General features: G+C 36.3%; 1 protein-coding gene across 1 annotated transcript in view; it reads right to left on the bottom strand.

Moving 5' to 3' along the window:
• The window catches only part of TAF2 (TATA-box binding protein associated factor 2), a 63,872-nt gene that overhangs the window by 19,168 nt on the left and 20,057 nt on the right, over positions 1-24,647 (bottom strand). Inside the window, 11 exon segments of the mRNA XM_027798548.2 lie at positions 218-287; positions 7,033-7,172; positions 7,750-7,943; positions 9,553-9,663; positions 11,022-11,162; positions 14,567-14,819; positions 16,706-16,771; positions 17,529-17,638; positions 17,739-17,853; positions 18,640-18,794; positions 20,232-20,367. Of these exon segments, the coding sequence (XP_027654349.1) occupies positions 218-287; positions 7,033-7,172; positions 7,750-7,943; positions 9,553-9,663; positions 11,022-11,162; positions 14,567-14,819; positions 16,706-16,771; positions 17,529-17,638; positions 17,739-17,853; positions 18,640-18,794; positions 20,232-20,367 (1,491 nt within the window).

Below are 24,647 nucleotides of genomic sequence, written 5' to 3'. Positions count from 1 at the left end.
CAAAAATAATATAACGTAGATTATTTGTTTTTGAGGTGTGAACTGTTGAAACATCAAAACATGTTTCAATTTACATAAAACAACAGGAAGAAAAAACAGTGTTGTGAAAAAGTATTAAGCACTTAAGCATTTGCTCTATTCTAGCAATTCCAGGCCAAGAATTTACTTACTAGTTCCAGCATTAGGGAAAATATCAGCTCTTTATTAACTCACTAACCTTATGTAGGGTACAGGATCATTCTGAACCATAGTAAGCAGCCACTGTAGTTCTTCATAGCTCCTATCAACTGCAAAGAAAAATAAAATAATGTGCCTATAAATATGCATAAACTGGAAGGATTTTGGATCAAGACAATCACAACTTCTTGAATTAGCAGACAAAGAGCTTGAATCACCGCATCTGAAGAGGAATTTCATTAATTATAGTGCAAATTAAAAGGTGATTTACTTTACGCCGAAATAGAAACATGCACGAAACTCCCTCGCACCTCAACTGTCCAAGAACCACCAACTTGACTATTAGCAGAAGACACTGCCAGTCATGAGCATTGGTTGGGAAGATCACAGAGTAAATAATCATCTTGCTATTTCCTTCCTTCCTAAAATGAACACATTCAAATATCCTTTCAACAATCAGAATATAATACTTACTATAGGCAATAGAAAATATAAAATTCTCATACACAGGAATCTGTGAAAGATTATTATCTATAAATAGGATAGAAAAAGGAAGACTACAGGGCTGATGGAAAACTACAAGTATACTCTTCAGTAGCCTTCCTCAGTTTTTTAAATCAGTATACTTCACAATTAAAATGGATGTTGAAAGCTATCAGCACATACTTCTAGAAAATTGCTGCCTGTTGGAAAAAAACTTGGCTTGTTAAGTTCAAAGTTTAAATTACATGATAAAATTCCTTTAATGGTCAGAGTAACATTGCAAAATAGGAACACCACATGATATCATTGTTATTGATTACACAAAAAATGGAAGAATTTTTATACAACCTTTTTTCTCAGGTGCATAAATGCAAGGTTTTACAGCAGTATTCTCATTTCCTCAAAACAATGAAGAGATTGCTTAAGCTTTGTTTTACTTCAAAAATTGGGGCGTAATCATTCCTGTATAGACAGCTCCAGAAACGTTTCTGTTGCTTTTCATTTTGTGGTCCGAGCAATGCACGTGTTTCTTCCCCACGCCTACTGTATTTTCAGTTCTAAACACCTCTGTTCAGCTTTTCTTCCCCCCACTTCAGTCAACAATTTTTAAATACAACTTTTCTAGTTCAACCAATTCTAATACCTATTATTCCCTTGTTATTTCACTGGGGTAAGTTGCTTTTAAAGGAAGAGGTTGATTATTTAAATTATGTTGTAAGGATAAGCACTTCAGTTCTAATAGAAGCTTTTTAAATACTCTGGACAACTAGAACATCAGATCTCTTCCTGGATTGAGAGGAGGCAGCCATGCGATTAAAAACTGCATTGTAACATTGCCTAGGATGTGGCTGAATAGTCTTTTGCAGGCCACTTTTAAGTCAGCTCTGCTCTTCCTACAACCCAACCAAAAGAGAAGTGGTTATACTGGCGAGGCACTGAGCTGGGCTGAGAAGCCCTGTTTAGAGGCAGAATGTGTTACAGAATCACAGAATAGTTGGGGTTGGAAGGGACCTCTGAAGATCATTTAGTCCAACCTCCTGCTAAAGCAGGTTCTCCTAGAGCAGGTTGCACGGATTCATGTCCAGGGAAGGAGACCCCACAGCCTCTCTGGGCACCCTGTTCCAGTGTTCTGTCAATGTCAAGGTAAAGAAAAGTCCTTCCTCATATCCAGGTGGAACTTCTTGTGTTGCAGTTTGTATCCATTGCCCCTTGTCCTGTTGTTGGGCTCTGCTGAAAAGAGCCTCTTGACACCCTCTTGACACCTGCGTTTAAGATTTTTGTAGACATTGGTAAGATCCACTCTCAGAATGTATTAGCTCATGTTCTGCAACATTTAGGCCACTGCTACACAGTTCTGGACAATGCCAGAACAAACCTATCCATACAGATCAGAACCGCAGTCTCAGATTTGCCTTAAAAATCAGGCAAATCTTTGCAAAGCTATGCCTAGGACATACTTTTAAGGGATTAGTGATTGCCTGTGCTTAACCCCATCCACGCAAAGCCACCTTTCCTGGCAGCTACCTTGCCTGGGACAGAAAGCAGCTAGAATACTGCATACAAAAGTTGTTTTGCATGTAAAACCCCCAAAATATTGTATAACAATGCAGCAAAGACTCAACATAGCAAACACATTAAGTCACAATCAGAAGCAAGCCACAGTTATGTCACCTCATAACAAAAGGGATTTTAAAATGGTTTTTGATTAGAAAGTAAGAAGTCTAGGAGATGAATACTTTAGGCTGAGAGTACTGGATAAAAGAACCAAGAAACACCACACTTTAGTGTTTAAAAAATTATTTTTTGCTTCTTAAACTCAGTTCTGCTTGAAATAAAGTCACTCTTCCCTGCTATTTGCCTTACAGTGTAAACTAGGCTTGCTAGACTTCCAAAGTTTTGCTACTAATGCATTTAACCTGCTCTTCAAATTTATATAGCAACTATGACACATTTTGAGGAGCAATGTCAAATTAAATCTGACCTGGGGCAGAACAGATCTTATTAGCCAGAATATTTGTTCAGTCATACAAGAGCCCAGTTTGGAAGAGACCTCAAAGGATCATCTGCTCCAAGCTTTTGTGGGAAAGAGAGCCTAGATGAGATCATCTAGCAGCCTGTTCAATCACATCTTGAAAACCTCCAGCAGCGGGGACTCTACCACAACCCTGCAACAGTTGTGCCACTGATTGATTGTTCTCACTGTAAAAATGTCCTTCTTGCGTCTAGATGAAACCTCTCCCAGTGCAGCTTGTACCCGATGCCCCTTATCCTCTCCATGTGGCTCCTTGTGAAAAGAGAACCTCCATGCTCTTTGTAGCTTCCCTCTAAGTACTGGAGTGTTGCGAGGAGTCTCTGTGAGCCTACTCTTCTCCGGGGAGAAAAGACCTAACTCCTTCAGTCTTCCCTCACTGGGGAAGGCTACAGTTTGTAGCCCTCCTTTGGGCCCTCCCCAGTCTGCCCACACAGTTCCCAAATTGTGGGGGCCAGAACTGGACACAGTACTCCAGGTGCGCCTTGACAAGTGCTCAGTAGAGTGGGATGATGACATCTCTGTCGCTGCTAGCGATGCCCCTGTGGATGCAGCCCAGGATCTGATTTGCCTTTGGTGCTGCAGCGACTCACTGCTGACACACGGTCAGCCTGCCGTCTGTCAGGGGCTGCGGGGCCCTTTCAGCAGGGCTGCTCCCCACCACACAGATCCCAGCCTGTACTGGTGTCCTGGTTTCGACTGGGATAGAGTTAATTTTCTTCTTAGTAGCTAGTGCAGTGCTGTGTTTTGGATTTGGTGTAAAAGCAACACTGATGGCACACTGATGATTTTGGTTATTGCTGAGTGGTGTTTGTACTACGTCAAGGACTTTTTAGTTTCTCAGGCCTTGCTGGCGGGAGGGCTGGAATGGCACGGGAAGCTGGGAGGGGACACAGCCAGGTCAGCTGGCCGGAACTAGCCAAAGAGGTATCCCACACCATGGCACGTCATGCTCAGTATATAAACTGGGGGGGGTAGGTGTTGGCCAGGGCTGCCGATCGTTGCCTGGGACTCGCTGGGCATCGGTCAGTGGGCGGTGAGCAGCTGTATTGTGCGTCACCAGTTTTCTCCCTTCCCTTTGGATTTCTCTCCTCTCCCCTTCCCCTCCGCTTTTCATTATAACTGTTACTGTTATCATTACTATTGTTCTTTTGTTTTTATTTCATTTCAATTATTAAATTGTTCTTATCTCAACCCTTGAGTTTCACAATCGTTTCCAGTACTCTTCCCCACACTTTCTGGGTGGGAGCGAGCGAGCGGTTGTGTGGTACTCAATTACCAGCTGGGGCTAAACCACAATAACTGGGCTCTTTGGTTACGTTGTCCCAGGTGCAGGACCTTGTACTTGTCCTTGTTAAACTCCATTCCGTTCTTGCTTGCCTGCTCCTCCAGCCTGTCCAGGTCTCTCTAAGACAGCTCTCCCTTCTGATGTGTCCACCCCACCACCCAGTTTAATGTCATCAACAAACCTGGTGAGGGAGCTTTCAGTGCTGTTGTTCAGGTAATTTATGAAGATGTACCTTGGGGGACCCCACTTGTGCCAGGCTGCCAGCCTGAGGTAAAACAATTGATTGCCATCCTCTGAGTGCAGCCCACGACCCAATTTCCTACCCATCTCACAGACCACTCATCCCGTCTATACCTTGCCAGTTTACCTAGAAGAAGGCTAAAGGGTAAAGAAAGGTGTGTAGATTTTTATACTTCTGGTAGACATTACAATAAGCGATTGCTTTCTGAAGTAAAAATCCTCTTGAGTTTTTTTCAAATTACAACAGATGGTGTATCAGTTCTCAATTTCAGCAGAGCATCTCTGAGACCCTAAACTTTAACATTCATGAAATCAGATAACCGTGGATATTTATTTAGAATGGTTTGTTGTTACCTCTAAATACGCAACTGCTTTGTTGTATACATACAACTACTAATAGTCATATAACTATCAGAAGCTAACTTTAATTAATAAACCCTGTTCACTTCAAGCCACTTTAGATCAACTGTCCAAGTCTTTATATGCTGCCTCAAGCATTTTATAGACTTACTGTGTCTCAAAAAAAGCCTTACTATTAACAGCAAAGAAAACAACATTCAGTTCCATGAAGAAATTTCTTTTAAAGTAACTTAAAGGCAGTGCTATTCCTGCCCTGAGAGTTGATAGAAAAACATGGGAGTTCCACAGTGCCCCAGAAAATACAGACTTTCCTTTTTATGGAAATTACAAAATCTGTCAGCTTCCTTTACAAGAGCTATTAAAAAGCCAGCTTTGGCACAAGCAACAGGCATTTGATAGCTGCTGGTTTACATCCAGTATGAACTGGAAACCAGGTAACCAGGAACGATGAGAATCAGATCTCTTGGCAATAGACAGCCGATCGTTTCTCCTTCCAAAGCCAGGTTTAGGGGTCTCTGGGAGACAAGCACTGCTAGCTTCTACATGGGTAGCTGAAGAAGTCAGTCAGCACACTGAACTTCCAGATTTACCCCTCCAGCAAAAACTTACCAGTCTTACAGCAAGCACAAAAGCTAATGTGTTCAGTGCTGGAAGGCTGTATGTGAGAAATGATACTGATGACCAAGTTAGATTGTAAGCTGTGTGGTGAATTGCAGTGTCTTTATAGCAGATAGATATTTGCATCTGCTAACTCTGCATCAGAGAAAAAGACATTGGCAAAGGGCAAGACAGTTAGGTACAGTAATCCATCATTTCCAGAGCTCAACAGTGTGCTCAGTCAAAAATTATGGTCAGCTCAATCACTGACGACTTCAAGTAATACTTCTACTACTTTTTACCATTCAAGTTTTACCTTCCTGTAAGGTATTTCAAGCAATTTATTCTGTCTTGCTTATACAGCAACCCATTTGATCAGCTGTTTTAAAGATGTACTGTATTACTTCACAGTACAAACACTTTCTTATCCAAGTCAGTTATTATCTATGAACACCATTCAAAAAAGGTCAAGAATTTAATGAGAAAACAATTTCTATCAGTTTGTATTTCCAAAGGGTGGAATGAATTAGTGAGGAGATTATTCTAAAGGAAGCAAGCTGATGATTAAGCTTTCCATTCTGCAGCAAATCTTTCCACTAACGCTCTGTGAGGGGAGGAAAAAAGCAAGCAGCCTAAGAGAGAGACGCACAGCACCAGCGGAGTTCTGAATTCTACCTGGGTATTACTCACAGGGTCACCAAATGGTATATGTGCAGTGGGTTATGGATCCATAATGCCTGGTGAATTACAAGACTGAGGACTGAGGCTGACATTCTGCAGAGCCTCCCTTGAAGTTGCTAGTTTTTCTGTATGACAGTCTGGTTTCAGTCTGTAAGGGTACATCTGAATTCTGCCAGATGCGTTCACACAGACTCCAACTGCCTTAAAACCTCCTATGGCCTATCTAGTTTTAGAAGTCTTTGGACAGAATGACAGCAGTAAGATCAAAGTAATAAAGCCCTTATAAAAAAAGAAAAAGCAATTATTCATGAAAAAAGCAAGGGAAACTCTCCATTACCCTGAAAATGAAAACATGAGATTTGAGACAGAATAATTGGAAGTCTAGAATCACCAGTCTGCTCACAGAGGACAAACTGAAGGATTTGGCCAATTCAGTAGGGATAACCCTTCAAACACAAGAACTGTCACCAATCTGCTGAACAGAGAAAGACTATCCCAAATGAAATGGCCAATTTACTACTAAATTCATTTTATAAGTGCAGAACATTAAAGCCATAATATCTAACTGCCTCTAGAAACCTTGTCACGATTGAATTTCAATATCGAATGGCATTTAAGAAGGTACCCAGTATTTTTTTTCAAGGACCTGCAACAATCAACTAAAAGACAATAAAAGAATGGTCTCACAAACGTAAGTTATGTATAAGGAACAGCTAACAGAATCAACCAATAACCATTAAAACAATCTAAGTTTCCAAAATTTATAAGATATGTGCAAAATGCAAAATAAAGAGATCAGCAAGAAGGTAAAGCAAGACCAAGAACTCTGACTAGCGATTATGGCTGAACTCAACTGAATCAAAATAATTGAAAATGAAGTGTTAAAAAGAAATTACCAAACCCCTTACCACTACTCATTGTGCTGTCTACTCATTATTTCAAAACTTAGGTATCTGGTTCAATTTGCGAGACATGAGAAACAATGCTCACATCTTCATAAAATTTGCATTTGTAGGACAAAGCATTAGTAGAAATCTCAGCTTATCAATATATCTGTCATCACAAAAGCTCTTCTAGAGGATGAACACTATTTCAACCTAGTATTAATGAAGTATGTATTACATTTTTCTACTGTATCACAAGTGTTACAAACTGTCAAAATACTTGAAAAAAGTACCTTTTGTGTAATCAACGACAGCCTCCAATGCTGCTATTCGGACATCTACAAAGTGTCCATATTCTGCATATGACTTGAAGAGAGCAGGATCACTTGGGACATGACCATTCTTCTGAAGCACTCGAATAGCTTTTAAACAGCTAGATATGGCAGAAAAAGGAAATTTACATTAGGTCGATGGAAAGCCAGCCAAGATGAATACTTTCTTCAAGATCAAGTACTGCAATTTTTCTAGAATTGTATTATGCAAATTAACATGTTACAACTACTTTCACAGCATTAACATATAACTCTCACTAACTTTGAATTAGGCAGAAACACAACCAGATTTTCTCACCGTGTCAAATCCATTGTTTGGTGTCAGTAGAACTGTACTAACTTACAAAGAAAACACAACTCAGATTATGTTGTGTATTCCACAGATACCGTTACAAGGCTACCTTTTGCAGAACTTTCATAAATGCTCTTCCTAAAAAGGCACAAGCACTATCAATTTATGCCTGCTATTAAAATTCTACATTAATAGAAATTAATGTTGAAAAATAACATCAAGACAAATTTACACTACCAGCTTTCAGAAATTGCAAGGAATTTGACACGTAAGATTAAGACACGTGCTAAAATATCAAATATTAACTACAGAAGGGTATGTAAAAAACAAAAAGTCGTGTTAACGTGTCTGCTATCTTCATGTGTACAACAATTACTGAAACACACCTGACTGTAATGGTATGCCTGTAACTGGGAAGAAGCTTCTCCATATTCAGGAAACGGGTAATTTCTTCAAGAATAAGTCGAACATCAGGATTTAAGTTATCCAGTGTTCGAACTTCATTGTTCACACTAACTGCAGGAGTCACAGAGTTGGCTAGGGCATCAATCAGCTCAGCACGATAGTAGTTGTCTGAAAACTAGATAAACCCAACATTTAAACACAAGCAAATCTAACAATATATGTTCTTTAAAAGTTAAGAAATGTTGAAGCATCCTTATAGAACAAGATCTTAAAACAAAAACCATGTGAGAAACTGCATGAGAAAGCAAAACAGGAATAAATTTGTTCTGAAAATGGATTTGAGAGTAATTTGAGCAAGCCTACTATCAGTCATTAATCTTCACTCTATAATAAGAGTATGTTAATAGTAAAATGAGCATATTACTATTAATACATTGTTCTATAAAAATGGAAAAATCAGGCATTGAAAATTTTCCAGATATGGAAGAGAAAAGCCATTATTTCTAAATGTGAGCACCTAAAACTATCTGTTACTATATTCAGTACCAAGGCTATCAAGGTTAATGGGTGCTTAGTACCTCAGAAAATCACACAGTTTACCCAGACAGAACTTTGAAAGCTTCTGAGAGGAAATAATGGGTCCACTGCTGCTTAGTGAGGGAAATTTCACTTCTTTATTTGCTTCTTTTACCTGGGCTCTCAGTTTAATCCCTTCCATTATGCCGGCTGTTGCATTTGTTGGTTATGTTAGTAAGCAACAAAAAGTATAAAAATAGAATTTAAAAAGCAGGAAAAACAAGTACTGTTTTGAGTATTAGTTAATTCAATCTAAACAAACCCTTATCTGTCAGATTTGGTGGAAGATGTCAAATACATGCATGGAAGTGACACGCAAAAGTGAGGTGGGATCTCTCCTTGGGTGGTGGAGAGATATTAGCACCACTAACTCACCACATTCTGTGACTACCAGTGCTTGCACTCACATGTCTAACTCTACCTCTCCGCTCTCCATCATCCTCTTATATTGGTAATCTTGCAACAAGTGTCTTGTTACAGTATGTGTTTCTACACACAAGGAAGTGAGACTTAAGATGCTCTGGAACTGCTCCACTTAACTTTGGGTACTTAACTAGGAATAGTATGCTATCCTCCTAGCAGTTGTAGACTTTCTCTGTAGCTAGTCAGATGGAATTTTGTACCATCTCAGGATCTTAAAGGTCATCTAATCATCCTTCACAGGTGGTCTGTGTGGGAAGGAGCTTTAGATGACAATACTTCCAACTCAGATGCTTCAGTTTAGTGATAGCACAATATTAACCTCTGTCTCAGCTGTTAACTAGCTGAAGACAATCCAATTGTGTGAGCTAGAGCTGACATTCCAAACGAAGAATCCCAGAGTCTTGTATATCATTAAAAAAATATTTTTTCTTTTCCTTGCCCTTTCAAATAACTCTTCTCAAAGTGAAACCCCCTAGCAACAAACCAGTGCTTAACTTTGCATGCTACATGTTAGCCTCATGTACATTTTCTCAATACACATGGGTCTTTTGAATGAAAAAAGTAAAGCAAGAAAAGCATGCGTGAAAATGAAGACAGGCAAGTCCTTAGTAAGTCAACAAGCACAAAGAGCTTTGAAACATCCAAGAAATGCTGCCATAGAATTGTCAGCTACAGAACATTCTGTAGTTAACTCTCCTAGCCAGTTATTTACATTAGTGGCATAAAACATCATGCAGTGTATTAACACTTCTTTCAACAAAAAAGTGAGAGATTAAAATTCTTACCTTATTCTTCCTGTTATCGTTATACTTGATCAAATCCAAAATAAACATTAAAACCTCCTTAGGACAGAGGTTGTGAACATCTCTCAGAAGAGCCATAGCAACAGGCATAGTCTGTAATAAAATCAATACTAACTTCATTCTTGTATTAGTGAAATGATTGTTAGACCCTGAAAAGAGCTACACCCTGAAAATGAGCAATTAAGAATTTTATAATAGCAAATCTCTGAAAAGTTGTATTTAAATACTTTTTGAAAGTCATACCACATGTATAATTTTCAGAGTAAATAAACTATGTAATTATTACTCAATAATTAGTCATAGTGCAGACTTTTGAAAAAAACTATATCCAAGAAAAGACTCTCAAGTCAAGGCACTATCGAAAAGGTAACAAATGAAAAATAATGAAACACAGAAAATGACGAGGGAACAAATTCTGAGACAGAGAATTTGGGTACTTTCATGTGAACATGATGTCTAAGCTTCCATTACCATTCAGAGGTATAGACTCAATACAGCCAGTGAAGCCTGAAGCATTATTAGCCAGACAGATATTAGCCAGATTAAGTATTTATTTTAGAGTGAGCTAAGTAGCTCTCTAGGGTCCACTCACACAGATTTAGGAGTCTTACTCTAGATCTACAAACTTGGGACATGGGATTAAAAGGGAGAGAAGTATAAGATTTAGTGGGAAAGAACAAACAATGAGAAAAAGAGCAGAAAAATACAAAAGAAGGTCCAAGAAAAAGACATGGGGAAAAGGATGAAGCTGTTTTGGACAGAGTAAGAAAGCAAAATTTAAGTTTTCTCCATAATCAGGAATATGAAATCTGTGAAATAAGAACTAAATTATCCAATAATTATAAAGTAGATCTTCAGAGAAAAACATTGTAATTCATTTTGTTACCCACTGTATAACCAACAACTATAGGTCCAAGTAAAAAAACCTGCATTAACATCAAAATAAGACGCATCAATACATGATGTTGGCAATTCACAGAAAGGAGTGGGTAAAATGGATTATGCAGTGCCTTGAACTGAAAAGTCCACCAGTTTAAGGTAAGATTTATGAGATTTTATTTGCGGCACGTTATCATTGCCATTAATGAACAGACAGCTGCTGAATTCTCCCAAAAGATAAAATGAGTGGCTTTGTTACTGTGCAATAAATTCTATTTAGGAATGAGATAACAAATATTTACAAATAATTATTATGTGTTCTCCATTCTTCTGAAGAAACTGCTAATTTAACTTCAGCTACTCAGAAAACATTGCTAAAATTTTCTTAACTGATTTTTGACTAAGAATAGAACAAACAGATGCCATATAAGAAGGAACTAGTTATTTTGGATTGTTACGAATGGGTAAAGCAGGACTGTGCTACCCATATTCCTGTAGCTGTCAACTGTAGGAATGTGCTTGTGTTTTGACAATTCTTTTGAAATGTTCAGTGAAAACAAAAAAAATTTTACCTTTTGCAGAAAGTAGCTTTGAAAGTTCATGAAGTTGTTGGTTTTTACGATGTTTGGACAAGTCTTACAACAAAACATTCGGGTAAAGAGTGACTTCATGGCTGGTGGTCCAGTCCACGTACTTACCATGGAATTTGCAATCTGTATAATTGGGGAGGGGGGGGAAGGGAAATCATATTAGTATCATCACTGCAAGTTTAGTTTGACTGTAGAAAAATACAAATTTCCCACAATCAAAAGGGTAACTGCCAAGAAAATATTGTCCTTCAAATAGATACATATTTTCATCAATCTATTATCTTATATTAGCTAATATAAGCTTATATTAGCCTTCTCTACATTAAAGGTAAATTTTATGAAAATTGTTCCACTTGGAAGATGTCTTTCCATGATAAACTTCTGCTCTTAATTATTTTCTCTTTTATGTTTTAGATGAAAATTCTGTGTTTACTAAGCCAAGTTTTCTGACTCCACAGAAGCCAGTGATGGAAGAGGCTTTTACAATACCAGCTTCCCAAATTTACCCTGCCAGTAACCTCAGCCTAGACGTTAGGCCTCAGCAACCCTAGGACCACCCCTAAAGCGAAAAGCAAGTCAGCTACCTCTAACTTTAATCATAATTCACAAAGAGACTGTGCACTGAGACGAAGTTATTGCTATAGTCTGTTTTGGTGTAAGGTGGTAAGGTTCTACAAAGACAAATCTGCTTTTATGCTTTCCCAGTATGTTGGGTTTCATACATTTAATGTATGGAGCAATGGAAGTCTGCAGACACGAACACCTAATGCCTGATGACGGATTAAGTCTGTTGACAACTCTGTGCGTGTTTGTGTGTGTGCATATGTGTACTAACAACTGGGGTCATTGCACCTTACAACGTAGCAGGAGTTTCACTGTTACAGACCAGCCACAAAGTAAAGGAAAAAAAATCTGTTCTCACACAGAAGAAAATTAATTTGATTCATTCCTTCTTAATTATTTAGCTTGTTTTAAAAAGTATTACATACACAACGTAAGAACCAAAAGCAAGAGGTTATCTGAAGATGAGTAGCAATCCATTTCACCATTGCTCTTACATAAGATGGGTGCTTTATTACTGAAAACCATTCTCCCACCAAGTCAGGCTTCAAAGGAAAGTCAGAGAGAGAAAATACTGCGGTCAGACTAGATGTTCCCTTTACAATAACTGAAGCATTCAAACTAAAAGATGCAGGTATACAGCCTTTTTAACACCTCTTCCTGCAGAGGAAGCCTAATTCTGAAGACTGCTTAGAAACCATGATGATGAACTTAAAACTGCAAGTGTAAAATAAAACCCAACAGTATAATCAAGGTTTACTATATTTACAAGATACTCAACATTCCATTAAAATCAGGGTGTACATTTTAACTGTTTTTTAACTTTACTTATTTTAAGCACTCAATTTTGCAAGTTCTATAGATGAACAATGGTATTTTCAAATTAAATCAACAGTAGTTAAGTCATCATATTTTCAGTATTTTTGGTCTTATAATGTGTTCTGACTCATTTGAATTTCTCATTAAATACTGACAGATTCCAAGTTTTCTACTTATTCTTTTGAGACACTATACACTCCGAGTTAAATGTATTTACACATTGCCCATGCTGTAACAGAAGTAACATGTCTTGCATTATTTCTACTTAAAAAGACAGCAGGTACACTCTATTTCTGCATCCTTCAATTCAGTATAGCATAAAAACCTGGCCTAAGATATAACTGTCATGCACAGCTATGAAACTCCTCAATGTTTGGGGGTGGGAGGGAGTTTGTGGTGGTGGTGGTGCTTTTTTAAACCTTATAGCACATCACTAAAGTGGATCTGAACAGGAAATTCAGCCTGCATACTCCCAGTAATTATTATTGTAACATTGTTTTTCCCTTTCTCTGGAGGGTTATTTGTCATGAACTACTCCGCAAAGTGTGCACACACACACACACACACACACACATCTATTAACATCTTTATCAACGACGAATAAATACATTACCTGGATACTTTATGCCTGAGAGACAAGTGCTGTTTTACAACTAAGTATACAGTACATTTAGAAAGTGTAATAAATTCGGGTTTACAATTGCACTGTCACCTACCATCTCTGCATCAACGCGAGTATACCAAGAACATTTTATAGCAGTAACCGCAGTTCAGCTAGAAGGTGCAAGTCAACAAAAAAGAACCCTCCCCCAAATATGAGGGACTTTTCTGTTTATTGACAGACTACAAACCCTGCATGTTTACAAGCTGAGAAAATTAAACTGAATTAATGTCAACAGGAAGTGATTCTTACTAACGTTCTGATGTTGGAACCAGTAATAGAATATATTACACTTTCCTCCCATGTAACTCACATAAACATAGCTACAGTTCTGTCCTGCCATGCTCCTTTACCTTGACTCAATGTCACAGCCATACTTCTTGCTTAGCTTTACAATCTTTTTCTTGTAAGTCAACAACCTTATCTGTAGACTCAAGATTTTTCATACAATTACAAATGAGAAAAATTGGTTATGATTATCTGCAGCCCAATTGCCTGAGAATTCAAAATAAAGACAGAAAAATCTATTGCATCTAACCATTGTACACAGCTGATCTTTTAGCATTTACCTGTGGAATGCACAGTTTTAAATATTCCAAGTGAACTCATTATGAAACATGCTTATTTTAAGTCAGATACAGGCAGTACCAATAGTAGCACATACACTGGCAGTATTACATTAGTGTTTTGTAATACTGAAATACTTTGTCACAAACATTTATTGGACTTTTATTTTCAAAATACGGCTGAAGGATTTTTTAACTATACAGGTACTTAACTACTCTCAACAGGTATACAGCAGAAAGCAAGCTATATACCAATAATCTGAACTCTTCAAATTTTAAGCATTTATGTCCATAAAAAAATATGTCAACAATGTGTCTTTTCAAAAATTTTTATTCTTCTGTGTTTCTACGCAGTTGTTTTACCAGGTTCTCTAATTTTCATTCTTAATGCTCATTTTGTGTCTAAAGAGAAAATACCTTCCCTTTTCAAGGCAGTTATTTGGCTTTTTAATATTTAATTGCAGACCAACATGACATTTATTTTGTGCCCCTATTCAATCTGAAACAACATAGAGCAGCAATCTGAATTCACATTAGACAGATGAATTTCAGCACTTCAGAGTTCTCAACAGGCAGGGCAAGGAACTTCCCAGTAAAATAAAAAAAAATATACTTTGGCTCTGACAAAAATTAAACAGAAGTCTTTTATTTCTGCCATTTAATGAAATCTGGAAAAATCCCTTGTGGTTTTCATGTCTGACATCTCAATTTTGACAATTATGAAAGCCTTCTGCAGTCTCCATTTACAGACTAAAATAATACAGCTTTCCTTTCAAATCAATCATGTTAAAAATACTTAGCAAACTCTTTCAAGAGGCTAAATATCAAGCCAGTTGAAGAACTGTGATGAATTTTGACCCATTTTCAAACATTCACAATGTCTAGTGGGCTTTCCCTTACTCCCATCCACAAAACCTCACCTTTGCAAGGCAGAAGCAGGCCAGCATTCTCACTCGGTAGAAACATTGTTCCTGTTCCAGTATATCAGTCAGTGCAAGCCGTGATGCCGGAGTAGGGAACTTTTCCAATGCCAGAATGGCTTCTTCTTGAGCAACCACATCTCTCTCATATCGAAGCTGGTATTGCCACATGAAATCAGATTGCTCAAATTCCACCTTCCTCAGTACTGACATATCAGGGTCTATTCTTATCCAGAGCAAGGGGGAATCAGCACTAAGACAGACATGAAAAACATCAGTATCTTACAACATTTCAAAGCTATAGAAATTCATTTAAATTGTTATGAGTTATTTTTAAAGTATTTAGATTCAAAAAAACATAAAAGAATCTAAGTTAGAGGGGTCTTTTCAAAGTCACCTGGTCCAAACTCCTGCTTCTAGGATGGCAATTCTGTAACATCGCAGGACAATCTGTCCAAACTTCTAATATGTCAAAGTGAAGACAGTGTTTTAGTATTTTCAACCTACAGATCTGAGTTCATGGTAAACTATTGTATAATCTCAATATATTTAATGCTTCCTGAGACACTATAACCTTCATAAGTGAACAGCACTTGATCACCTTTTACAGTTTAAGACTACCATAAAAATTCCAAAGAAAATGAAGAAAATCTGGTGGTAAACACCTATTTTTTTTCAAGTACTATTTTTTATCAATAGATGTGAAAGTGCTTTAAAATCACACACATGCTGTGATGTTGAAGGCTGACAAGGGTAACCATGCAAATGCAAAACCTGAAGTTTTAGTCCTACAGATAAAATTAAGTTAGTTGTGTTCCACCCAAACAAGCACTTTATAGTTTAGTATTGACACAGCACCATGACCACAGAAGTAATTTATGGGAGCAACAAGCACAAACTGTATAATAGTCTTTTACTCAGTTTTCCACATAAAAGTGGTAACAGAAAAATACAGATATGGAATTAGGAGAGAGTTCTGAATGACAAAAAGAGCATAATTATAAATATGATGCATATTTCTGTATACATTTGTAGACTATCTAGAATTACTGTCACAACAGTAACTACAGAAGAAAGGATAGTGAAGAGTGCACAGAAAAGAATAAACATTATTCTATATGCTTGGAGCAGAGGAGTCCAAACTGGACAAAAGAATGACAGCACCGCAGATTGGAAGGTTAGCACATAAACAAAGCATAAGTGACTTGCATAAAATCATATACCAGTTCAAAAGTAGTTCTAAGAGGACAACTGAAGTCTCAGCATAGTATAATGCAATAGCTACCTGCATATAACTGATTAGAACTACCCAAGAACATTTATGTTAATTGCTCTTAAATACAATTAAGAGACTATTTATTCTTGTCAACTATCATACACAAATGGTAACAATAACTTGCACCATGAAAATATCCATTATAAAATTGTTTATCATATTTTAGATGAGGGTAAATTCATAAGAATCTCCAACACTTTTAAGGTGACAAGAAATCTATCCTTCTTCAAAGAGACACCATTAGTTTTCAAGAACAGATTATTTACTTTCCTCAGCAAGCAAACAAAATACCAACACCTTCAGTATTTTTGAGAGCACCACTGGTTCCAAATCAAGGAGGATCAAGCATGTATTTACACTGAACAAGAATTTGCTTCCAAAGAGCTAAACAGTTTCAGTACAAAGCATTTCATCACTTATTCTCAATCTAAAAGTATTGTTTCACAATTAAACACAGACTTCAGGAACTTGTCTTAATGCCAATGAAATGGTCTTCATCGAGGTCCAACAAAAACTGGTCTCACTTTGTTTCAAGCAAATTCTTGTTTACATTTTACCTCTAAAGTCAGCTGAAAGATATAATTGGAAATGTGTAAAGATGAATAATTTATTGTATCACCTTATCAAGCCTAAGATTTTTTAAAAAACTATTATAGTACCTAACCCATGCATTTTACACTTTGCCAGCATTTTCACAGCTACAGAAAAATGTCTCAAAGAAGGCAAAGAAATGTGGTATGGTCTTGAAATTTGCCAGTCATACAATAAAGTACAACAGTACTATCAAATCCTTCAAAATAGTATGCTTTAGACAAGGGGAACATGGCTCAGTCTTACACAGAAACACCAACAAGCTAACTTACTCCATAGCAGACAGGTCCATGTCCACCTCTTCTCCATTCATCAGTGGAATCTTTTTCTTCTTATTTCTGTTAAAAAAGCGAAGTAGAAAAAAAACAGGTATTAATTACCATGGTAGCAAACGTATCTTTATAAATGGAGCACAAGCCTGCAAAAGTACTCTCTGTGTATTTCACCACACTGAAAAATAACGTTTTCTTCCAGCAAAAAATATTGACAACGTTGAGCTGTGCATCAGTTTGGTTCAAGTAATACTCACCAATAGGTTACACTGGTTTAAACTTGACTCCCACCATTTTTACAATTACACATAAGCATACAACTTTGAGAAACAGAGGTCAAAGTAGTTATTAAAATGTGGTAGGAAACTGAGAGAATCTCTCTGGGAAGCATGTTACTTTTCTTGCTCATTAGGTTTAGTGAACAGCCCTAGCACTGCTTAACAGAAACTGAAAACTATGCAAGTGTTTTATTCATAGAGCTTCACTTGAGGTACTCCTCTGGCCTACATTTGTCTTCCCTCTAATTTGTCTTTCCCATTCAAAGGTGTTACATAATTTATTAGTCTTCATTCAACTAACTTTATAAAAATAAGCTCTTTATAAAACTTTTTAAAACTGCTTCTAATTAAGAACTGCACATAAATGTAAGGTTTCTGCTATCCATAAACAGTAGTATTTTCACCCCTTACATCATAAATAAATCTTACTCAGTAAGATTAAGAAAATATAACACAAATATAAAAAAGGCATATATTTATCATCAAATGCATTACATGTTTTCGTACATCCATACTAAAAGTACTTGCAGTTTTTTAGTTCTTACCTTCTGCTTTTAGAATGGCAAGGTATATCATGTTTAAGACTGTTTTCCTCAATCTGCAACGTATGGTTGAATGATCCATCAAGTTCCTGCACTGTCACTTTCAGAGGACCCTTCAAATTCACAAGATTTTGTTATTAACATTAAAATTACATTTATTAATATATACGTCATACTTGGACTTGTAGGTAAAATATGTAAAATTGACCTTACCACGTATTTCTGAGTCCCAGGAGACGTGTAGTCTTGTTTTATTTCCAATTCCAATACATTCCGTTTTCTATTAAATGCAAAACTACCATAAAATTTTACCACTCCACTCTGATCCCTATTAAGCAGTATAGGAATTCTTGTGCACAATGCAGTAGTTATAAACAAACATAATTCTCAATGTTTTCATTTTTTTACACTAGCTTTATGCTTCTTTATTCCTAGCATTTCCCATCCCAAGACTATCAAGAAATGAAAACACGTTCATTAACTTTTTAAGTTTTTTTTTCTTTAAACAGTTCATTGATGTAAAATCATGTATCTTATAGAGAAAAACTGCAGTACAATTGAAAACATGAAACCCCATTTCTTGACTAATATCAATGAAACTTGATGAATCAACACACAGAGGTTTATTTTACCTGAAATTGTAGTATTAACACAAGCCACCAAGTTATTAAACGTTCATGTATTTTAAACTATCAATCTGTGCTTTAGGTTACTTATTTCACGGTGATTTACTGGAAATCACATCTTAAAATGCACCAGACTATAGCATTTTCCATGTCAGACTTCAGCATATTTCTATGGGCAGTGTCCTCTGGAATCCCTTTAGTATAATTTGGCCTTAAATTCCAGCAGAGTTCTTGTGCTTCTTTCAAAGTAAAACTTAGAATCATGAAATCCCTTTTAGTAAGGAACATGCAAAAAAGCCAGCACACTAAATAGCTATGAAAGGAGCGTGAACTGGTGACTCACATATATATCTAATTCAAAGAATAATGTACTTCACTGTTTTAAGGAAATATGTTTCATACCTTTCTTCACATTCCTTTAATAGTGCCAATTAAAAAACAAATTCATTCTCCATATTAACAATCCAGACCAAGAATAAAAAGGATACACCCACTGCTTTATTAAAGGTTGGATGTCTTTGCCAGAGACATTTGAGATAGATTTCAAAAACCCAGATGTGGAAACCAACATCTGACTCCACATGTGTGACTGGAACTTCTGAGATGAAGCAGTGCTGGCCAGACTCAACAACTTGTTGAAAACCTAAAATGATAAAAGTTATTACTTTCATTAAATACTTTAATATATAAAATAAGTTTTTCTGTTTAGTTGCAGCCGAAATGCAAGTAAAGGCCAAGAAACTCATTCTCTGATAACTGCCCTCAAAAAAAGCCTTTCAAAATAAAGACATTTAAAAAAAATTATTTGCTTGTCCATATCAGAAATTGTGATTTGCAGACACAAATGTATTTTTACTTAACGCAAACCATCCATGATGCTGAGAAAGCCCTGAAATCCCAGCTTCTTAACATGAGAAGTGTTTAACAGGAACAAAACTAAACTAAAAATGTCTCCTTTGCTTACCACTGCTACAAGTACAACTTATCATGAAGCTTTTTAACAAGCCGAGCTGAATTCAAAGTGGAATCCAGAAACATACTTTGGCATCCATTTTCTAGTTCTAAGCACCCCATACTTCAAAACCATGTAAGTTGTAAGGTTAGTCACTGCAAGTAGGTGTGGCCTTCGTTGACGAAATTATAACGCAGAGGGTAAGGGTAAAAATGCATTTTTAATCAATTCTTTCTACCTGAGCTTTTTCCAAGAACCAAATTCCCTGAAGTTACATGTACATATACACATATATACACACAATGCATTAAAAGATCATCAGCATTCAAAAATTATCTACAGTAAAACTGACTATATCTGCTTTTTAGAAAGAAAAGTCATCAGGTTCTCTGCTTTGCTATTTGCAAGCAATAATTAAAATTTGTGTAAAAAAAAATTTTACAAAGGTACATCTGCTGTATTTTCAACCTGACAACTGCTTATAGTAGCTCTAGCACAAGCATATACATGTTTTCCTTAAATAAAAAACCCCACAAAACCTGAAGTTGATAGGAAAAGGTAGCACTCATTTCTAATAGCACCCTATCTTTTTTTGTAGGCATATCACAAAACATATTTAGTAAAGAAGAAAAACTACAACTCTGTAGAAGTTTAGCATTTCAGAATAAAATTACAATCTTTTTTCAAATGTTTCTTCTAATATAAAGATCTATACTCCCTTTAGTACTGAAAATTTTGTACAGTGGAGAAAGCAGAAGCTAGATTCTCATTACTTTCATTATTTATAATTTAATTAGATAAGCACGCAGCAGCACCAGTTAGGGACAGTAAAACAGGTCCTCAGTGTTAACAACCAATCATAATAACCCAAAGCAATGAAATACCTTAACATTAAAGGCAATATGTACTATATGGGAAGTATTAAAAGTTTTATGCATAAGAATAATAGCTAACCTAACACAAATGACCTACCTACATTTTATGTTTGTTCTGTCCTGCTAAAACTCATAATACAAATGCAATCCTATGATGACCTGTTTTGTTCTTCTTTAAACTCCCCTTAGTGACTAAAAATGCAACTGAAGACAAAAAGTTGTCTATACTCCACATGATCATTTAAACACCTACCTGTAACATGAACTCCATGCTAATCCTGTTCTCAATCAGTCTCATAACAAGATGCGCTTTACACTGGAACATAGTGTAATATTCCCAGGACAGCGTATGAGGGTGTTTGATAGAAAAATGTAAATGTGAAGCAGGGCTGAAAAATAGTAATAAAAAAATCCACCAGCTCTCTATTTTGCATTTTATGGACAAACTTAAAATATATCTTAGCAATCAAGATTATAGCTACACCAATAATTATGAGATCCTTCCTACTGCTTTGAAGTCATAAATTATGACATGCTTAAAATGACAGCTCACTTGCACAGAAAGGTGAAATGAGTGAATGTACCTGGTGTACAGCAAGTACTGTATACTGAATAACAACAGGTAATACATGCTTTGTATTACTGTAAAGACAGCAGCAGTAGCAAACAGAGCACGGAATCTGTGATCTGAATCTGGACATCACTTATGAATTGACATTCCCCCATTCCACTTCCATTTAAAAGTGACTGTACATATGTAAATAATAATTGTTGCAATTTAAGAAAAATAAGAGTTTTAAAATTCACAGTGGACTTTCATATGATGAGTCAAAGAAATTGCTTGGGTTTTATTTTAGTTAGCAACTTTATGCTTTCAATACTTGGGCAAACTGACATCTTCTAAATCTGATAACGTGCCAAGGAAGACTAGGCAGAGCATCACATTACAGCTGCCACGCTGTTTCTGTAACTGGAACTATCTGTGCTCCTTCACAAATACCCTTCATGTCTATAAGCAAAATATTTTAAATAGTTTAAGTTCATTCCATATCAGAAGACAAACAAATGGTGAAACCCTGAAACTTCTGAAAACAGAACTGATTTCTGTGTAGCCTTAGTGGCTGTACAGCAATAAAACACCAAAAGACTTAATTTTGATGAGCTTTGAAATCAATTTTCTCCACCAAGTCTTACGTTTCAGAACACAAGCATTTTCACCTATAGCCCAGTTTGAAAGCAGAAAAGTAGCTGCAATACTAATTCTCGATAAAAACAAGACTTCTTTTGCTCCCTTTCAATTATTTGAGAAGTGGAGATAAGTAGAAGTCTGACTTAATTTTACTAATGAACCATGTCTGTGGCAACTCTATTTTGTTGTACTATGGTTTTGGTTTTAGTTATTTTAATGGAACATTTGAGTGTTCCATGAATGATAAACATCTGAAGAAACTGGACCCATACCATGTCAGGTCACCTTCTTAGGAAGTGGGAATCCAGACTTATTTGGAATCTGTTGGTGGAGAATCACATATTGGCCATAGTGACATAGAATGCCAGCTAATTAAAATTTCTGGGCTCAAACTGGATTCTTCTCCTGTAATTCTTCCTTATAGATAACCTAACTAAACCATTTCCAGATGGACCAGACACCTGATTGGTCCAAAGACTTTAGAAGAAAACACTGCAAGACAGAATGAAATAATTCACAAATTGTAATGATCAAAGATAAGCGCCATAGGCCTCATCTTCCATTCCAGCTACCTCAGGAACAGACTGGTCTTCCAGAACCTTCAAAGACCTATTAAACAAATCATTTTAACTTTGGCCAATCTTTCCATGCAGTGGAAATACATATGCCAGCAAGAAATAGTCTATCAGATTTCCTATTCTGATATCCTAATCAAATACCCTAAGATTTCAGGAGATGGCAAGAACCAAGGTAGCTGCAACACCTTAATATTTTTTTTCCATCCTTTACATACTGGGACTGCCTTGACTTTACTCATGAATGCCTGTTTAAACATCTTAGGAAGATACAGAAAGAAAAGTATTTCTAAATTTCAGCAAGTACTACCCTTCTTAAGGTATAGTAAGTATATGAATAAGAAGGTACTCAGGTTTACTGCTTGGTGTTTCTAGTTGACAGGCAACTGCTAAAGTTCTCCTTATCAAAACTGTCCTGTTATATTGGATACTTCTCTGTTCTGAGGTAGGGAAGGGTTAGCAACCATGAAAGAATTGAAATGTAAAGAGGAAACTGAGGTTGTGGCTCAGACATATAATAATTTAGTCTCAGTATAAAAACTATTTATCCAGCTTCAAATTATACAGTTGATTGACTTTAGTAAAATTCTTTTCTTGAAAATGACAACCAAGCCAGGACCCACATTCTTGGCCTTCTTATATTTACTAAGTGTTGATTGATTTTAGTACTGGTTTACATTATTTAACTGCAAATCAAAACTGAGACAAGTCTGCCTTTGACAGTTATGTTTTGTAGTTTATTCAATATCAATACATTTCTTCTGATTATATTTTTCTTCAAGCGTTATTATTTAAAAACTTTTCTTGAATTGGCACCAAATGAGATTTGAAATTAGCACTATGAACTTAGAACCTTTGTCAAAGTGAAAAGTGAACCAGCTCTTCCATGGAAATTTATAGTGCTCGTGCTCTCCAGCACATTCTGGTCATTAAACCTGTCAATATGCTTCTTCCATTTGAAATATATCTATATAAATTCATTAAGGTTTTTAATTTTTACAAGGTGGTACCAGCACAATTGAAGACTAAAGAGAACTAAAACCTAAGAAGGAAGAATACAAAACGAAAACATAACACATGAAGCTTTGTTCTAAGCCTTTCATCCATACAGCAGTTAACCTGCAGTTTACCTCCTTTCATTTTCCCAAGCTCCGGGATTTCTTCTTTTAAAATAAATGCTCTGGCGAGCAGTGTTTGTGTTTCACCAGACATAAACAGGAAGAATTTGACACACCTGTGTTTTGCATAGGTTAATGTGTCTGAAAGAAGGTGGTTTTTTCCTCCTGTTGTTTTCTTTTCATATTCTACTTCTAATTTAGTTGAAAAATGATACTATTAATTTACCTGTCATTTTCTCCATATTATTATTATTAATTGGGACTTCTATAATGCAAATATGCTTGGCAGGAAACCGTATCATAACAACCAGAACAAAGAAATGCAAAAAATGTATTGGAACGCAATATTCCACACATCATTATGAAAATACAAGTAATTTCCCAGAGTCAGGAACATATACTTAATTTACATACAAAGGAACTTTGCAATCTACGAGAAACAGAAGTTGCAATTTTTATTCAAGTTATGTTATGATTATTATTACAAGCTGTAATACAATGAAGTAGTGAAACAGCTGTAGAAACACAGAGTGCTCAACAGCGATACATCACATAGAGGAAACAAACATTTAAGAGCATTAGAATGGGATTTTATCAATTATTTGTGTCCAATTCCAGAATAAATACACCAAAACTAATCAAACTGAATTTCTTTTTAAACGTGTCCTCTTCTCTAGTTTCACCTGATCCTATTAATGTGAATTTAGTTTCTCTGTGTAAGGGAGTATGTTGCCAAATTGTAATGCTGCCAATTAAAAAGTCTACCAAAACCTAATTCAGTACCCCAAATTTTCTTTAAAAAAAACCAGTATCACCACCAGGATACCCTAAAATGACTGCTGCTAGCTGTAACTTGTTCTTCAGAGGCATAAATAACAAAAGCATCTAAGTACTTTGTTTGCTTCACTACTTGAAGAAACAGGGCAGTGAACTAAATCAAAACCCCTTAACGAGCAGACAAGCAAAACTGTGTAATAGCTTGGCATGCACAGACATACACAACCTGCATCTGTGGTTGTCAACATCCAGAAAACACAGTAGCTGTTGAGGATTCACCTGACTGGGAAACTAGCTAGTATGTCCTATTCCTGATTTCAGAAAACACTTTCTTCTTTTTTATTCCCGCCCCCCCATCTCTCTCTCTAAAAAAAATATCACTAATCAAATGTTAAATGGGTTATTTGTACACTTCATTTCTAAATCCAGAGCTTTAAATGAACAAAATCTGGATTTGCACACTCCCAAATGCAAGAGAACCACTGCTGCAATCAATTTTGGTTGTATTTTCACAATACAGGGGCTTCTGCTGCAGCGAAGACTTAAGGTAATTCACACATTCTCCCACTCCACCTGCACATGCTGAACCTAACAGTTTTGTACATGCTGCTTATGAGTTTCTAAAGAGCAACTCTTTGTGAGGCTGTGTCATAACTACATTAATTATTTTAAGAAAAATCCAGTGAAAGGTTGTCACTGAAACCTGGATCAACTTACTGATCTGACTTCCAGTAATACTTTTCTACCTCCAGTGGTTAGCACTACTCAATGGGTAGTACAGAGTATCACAAAAGAGTTAACGGGAAAATTCCTAAGCTACTAATAGTGAAGCTGCAGTTACTGGTAAAACATAAACCCAGCCAATTCACAGTTACCAATGGTACTTCACAGGTGACTGATCTAATACTTTTTTTCCCCAATTAATTAAGAAATCTTAGTATAAGATTGCAAGGTGGTAATAGAGTGGAAAGTAAAAAGAGCAAAGAAAAAGAAAACTTATGATACTGTAA

The sequence above is a fragment of the Falco cherrug genome, chromosome 3 (assembly GCF_023634085.1).
Source record: "Falco cherrug isolate bFalChe1 chromosome 3, bFalChe1.pri, whole genome shotgun sequence".
Taxonomy (NCBI): domain Eukaryota; kingdom Metazoa; phylum Chordata; class Aves; order Falconiformes; family Falconidae; genus Falco; species Falco cherrug.
The sequence above is the reverse complement of the archived record's forward strand: the minus strand, read 5'-3'. Positions and strand labels throughout refer to the sequence as shown.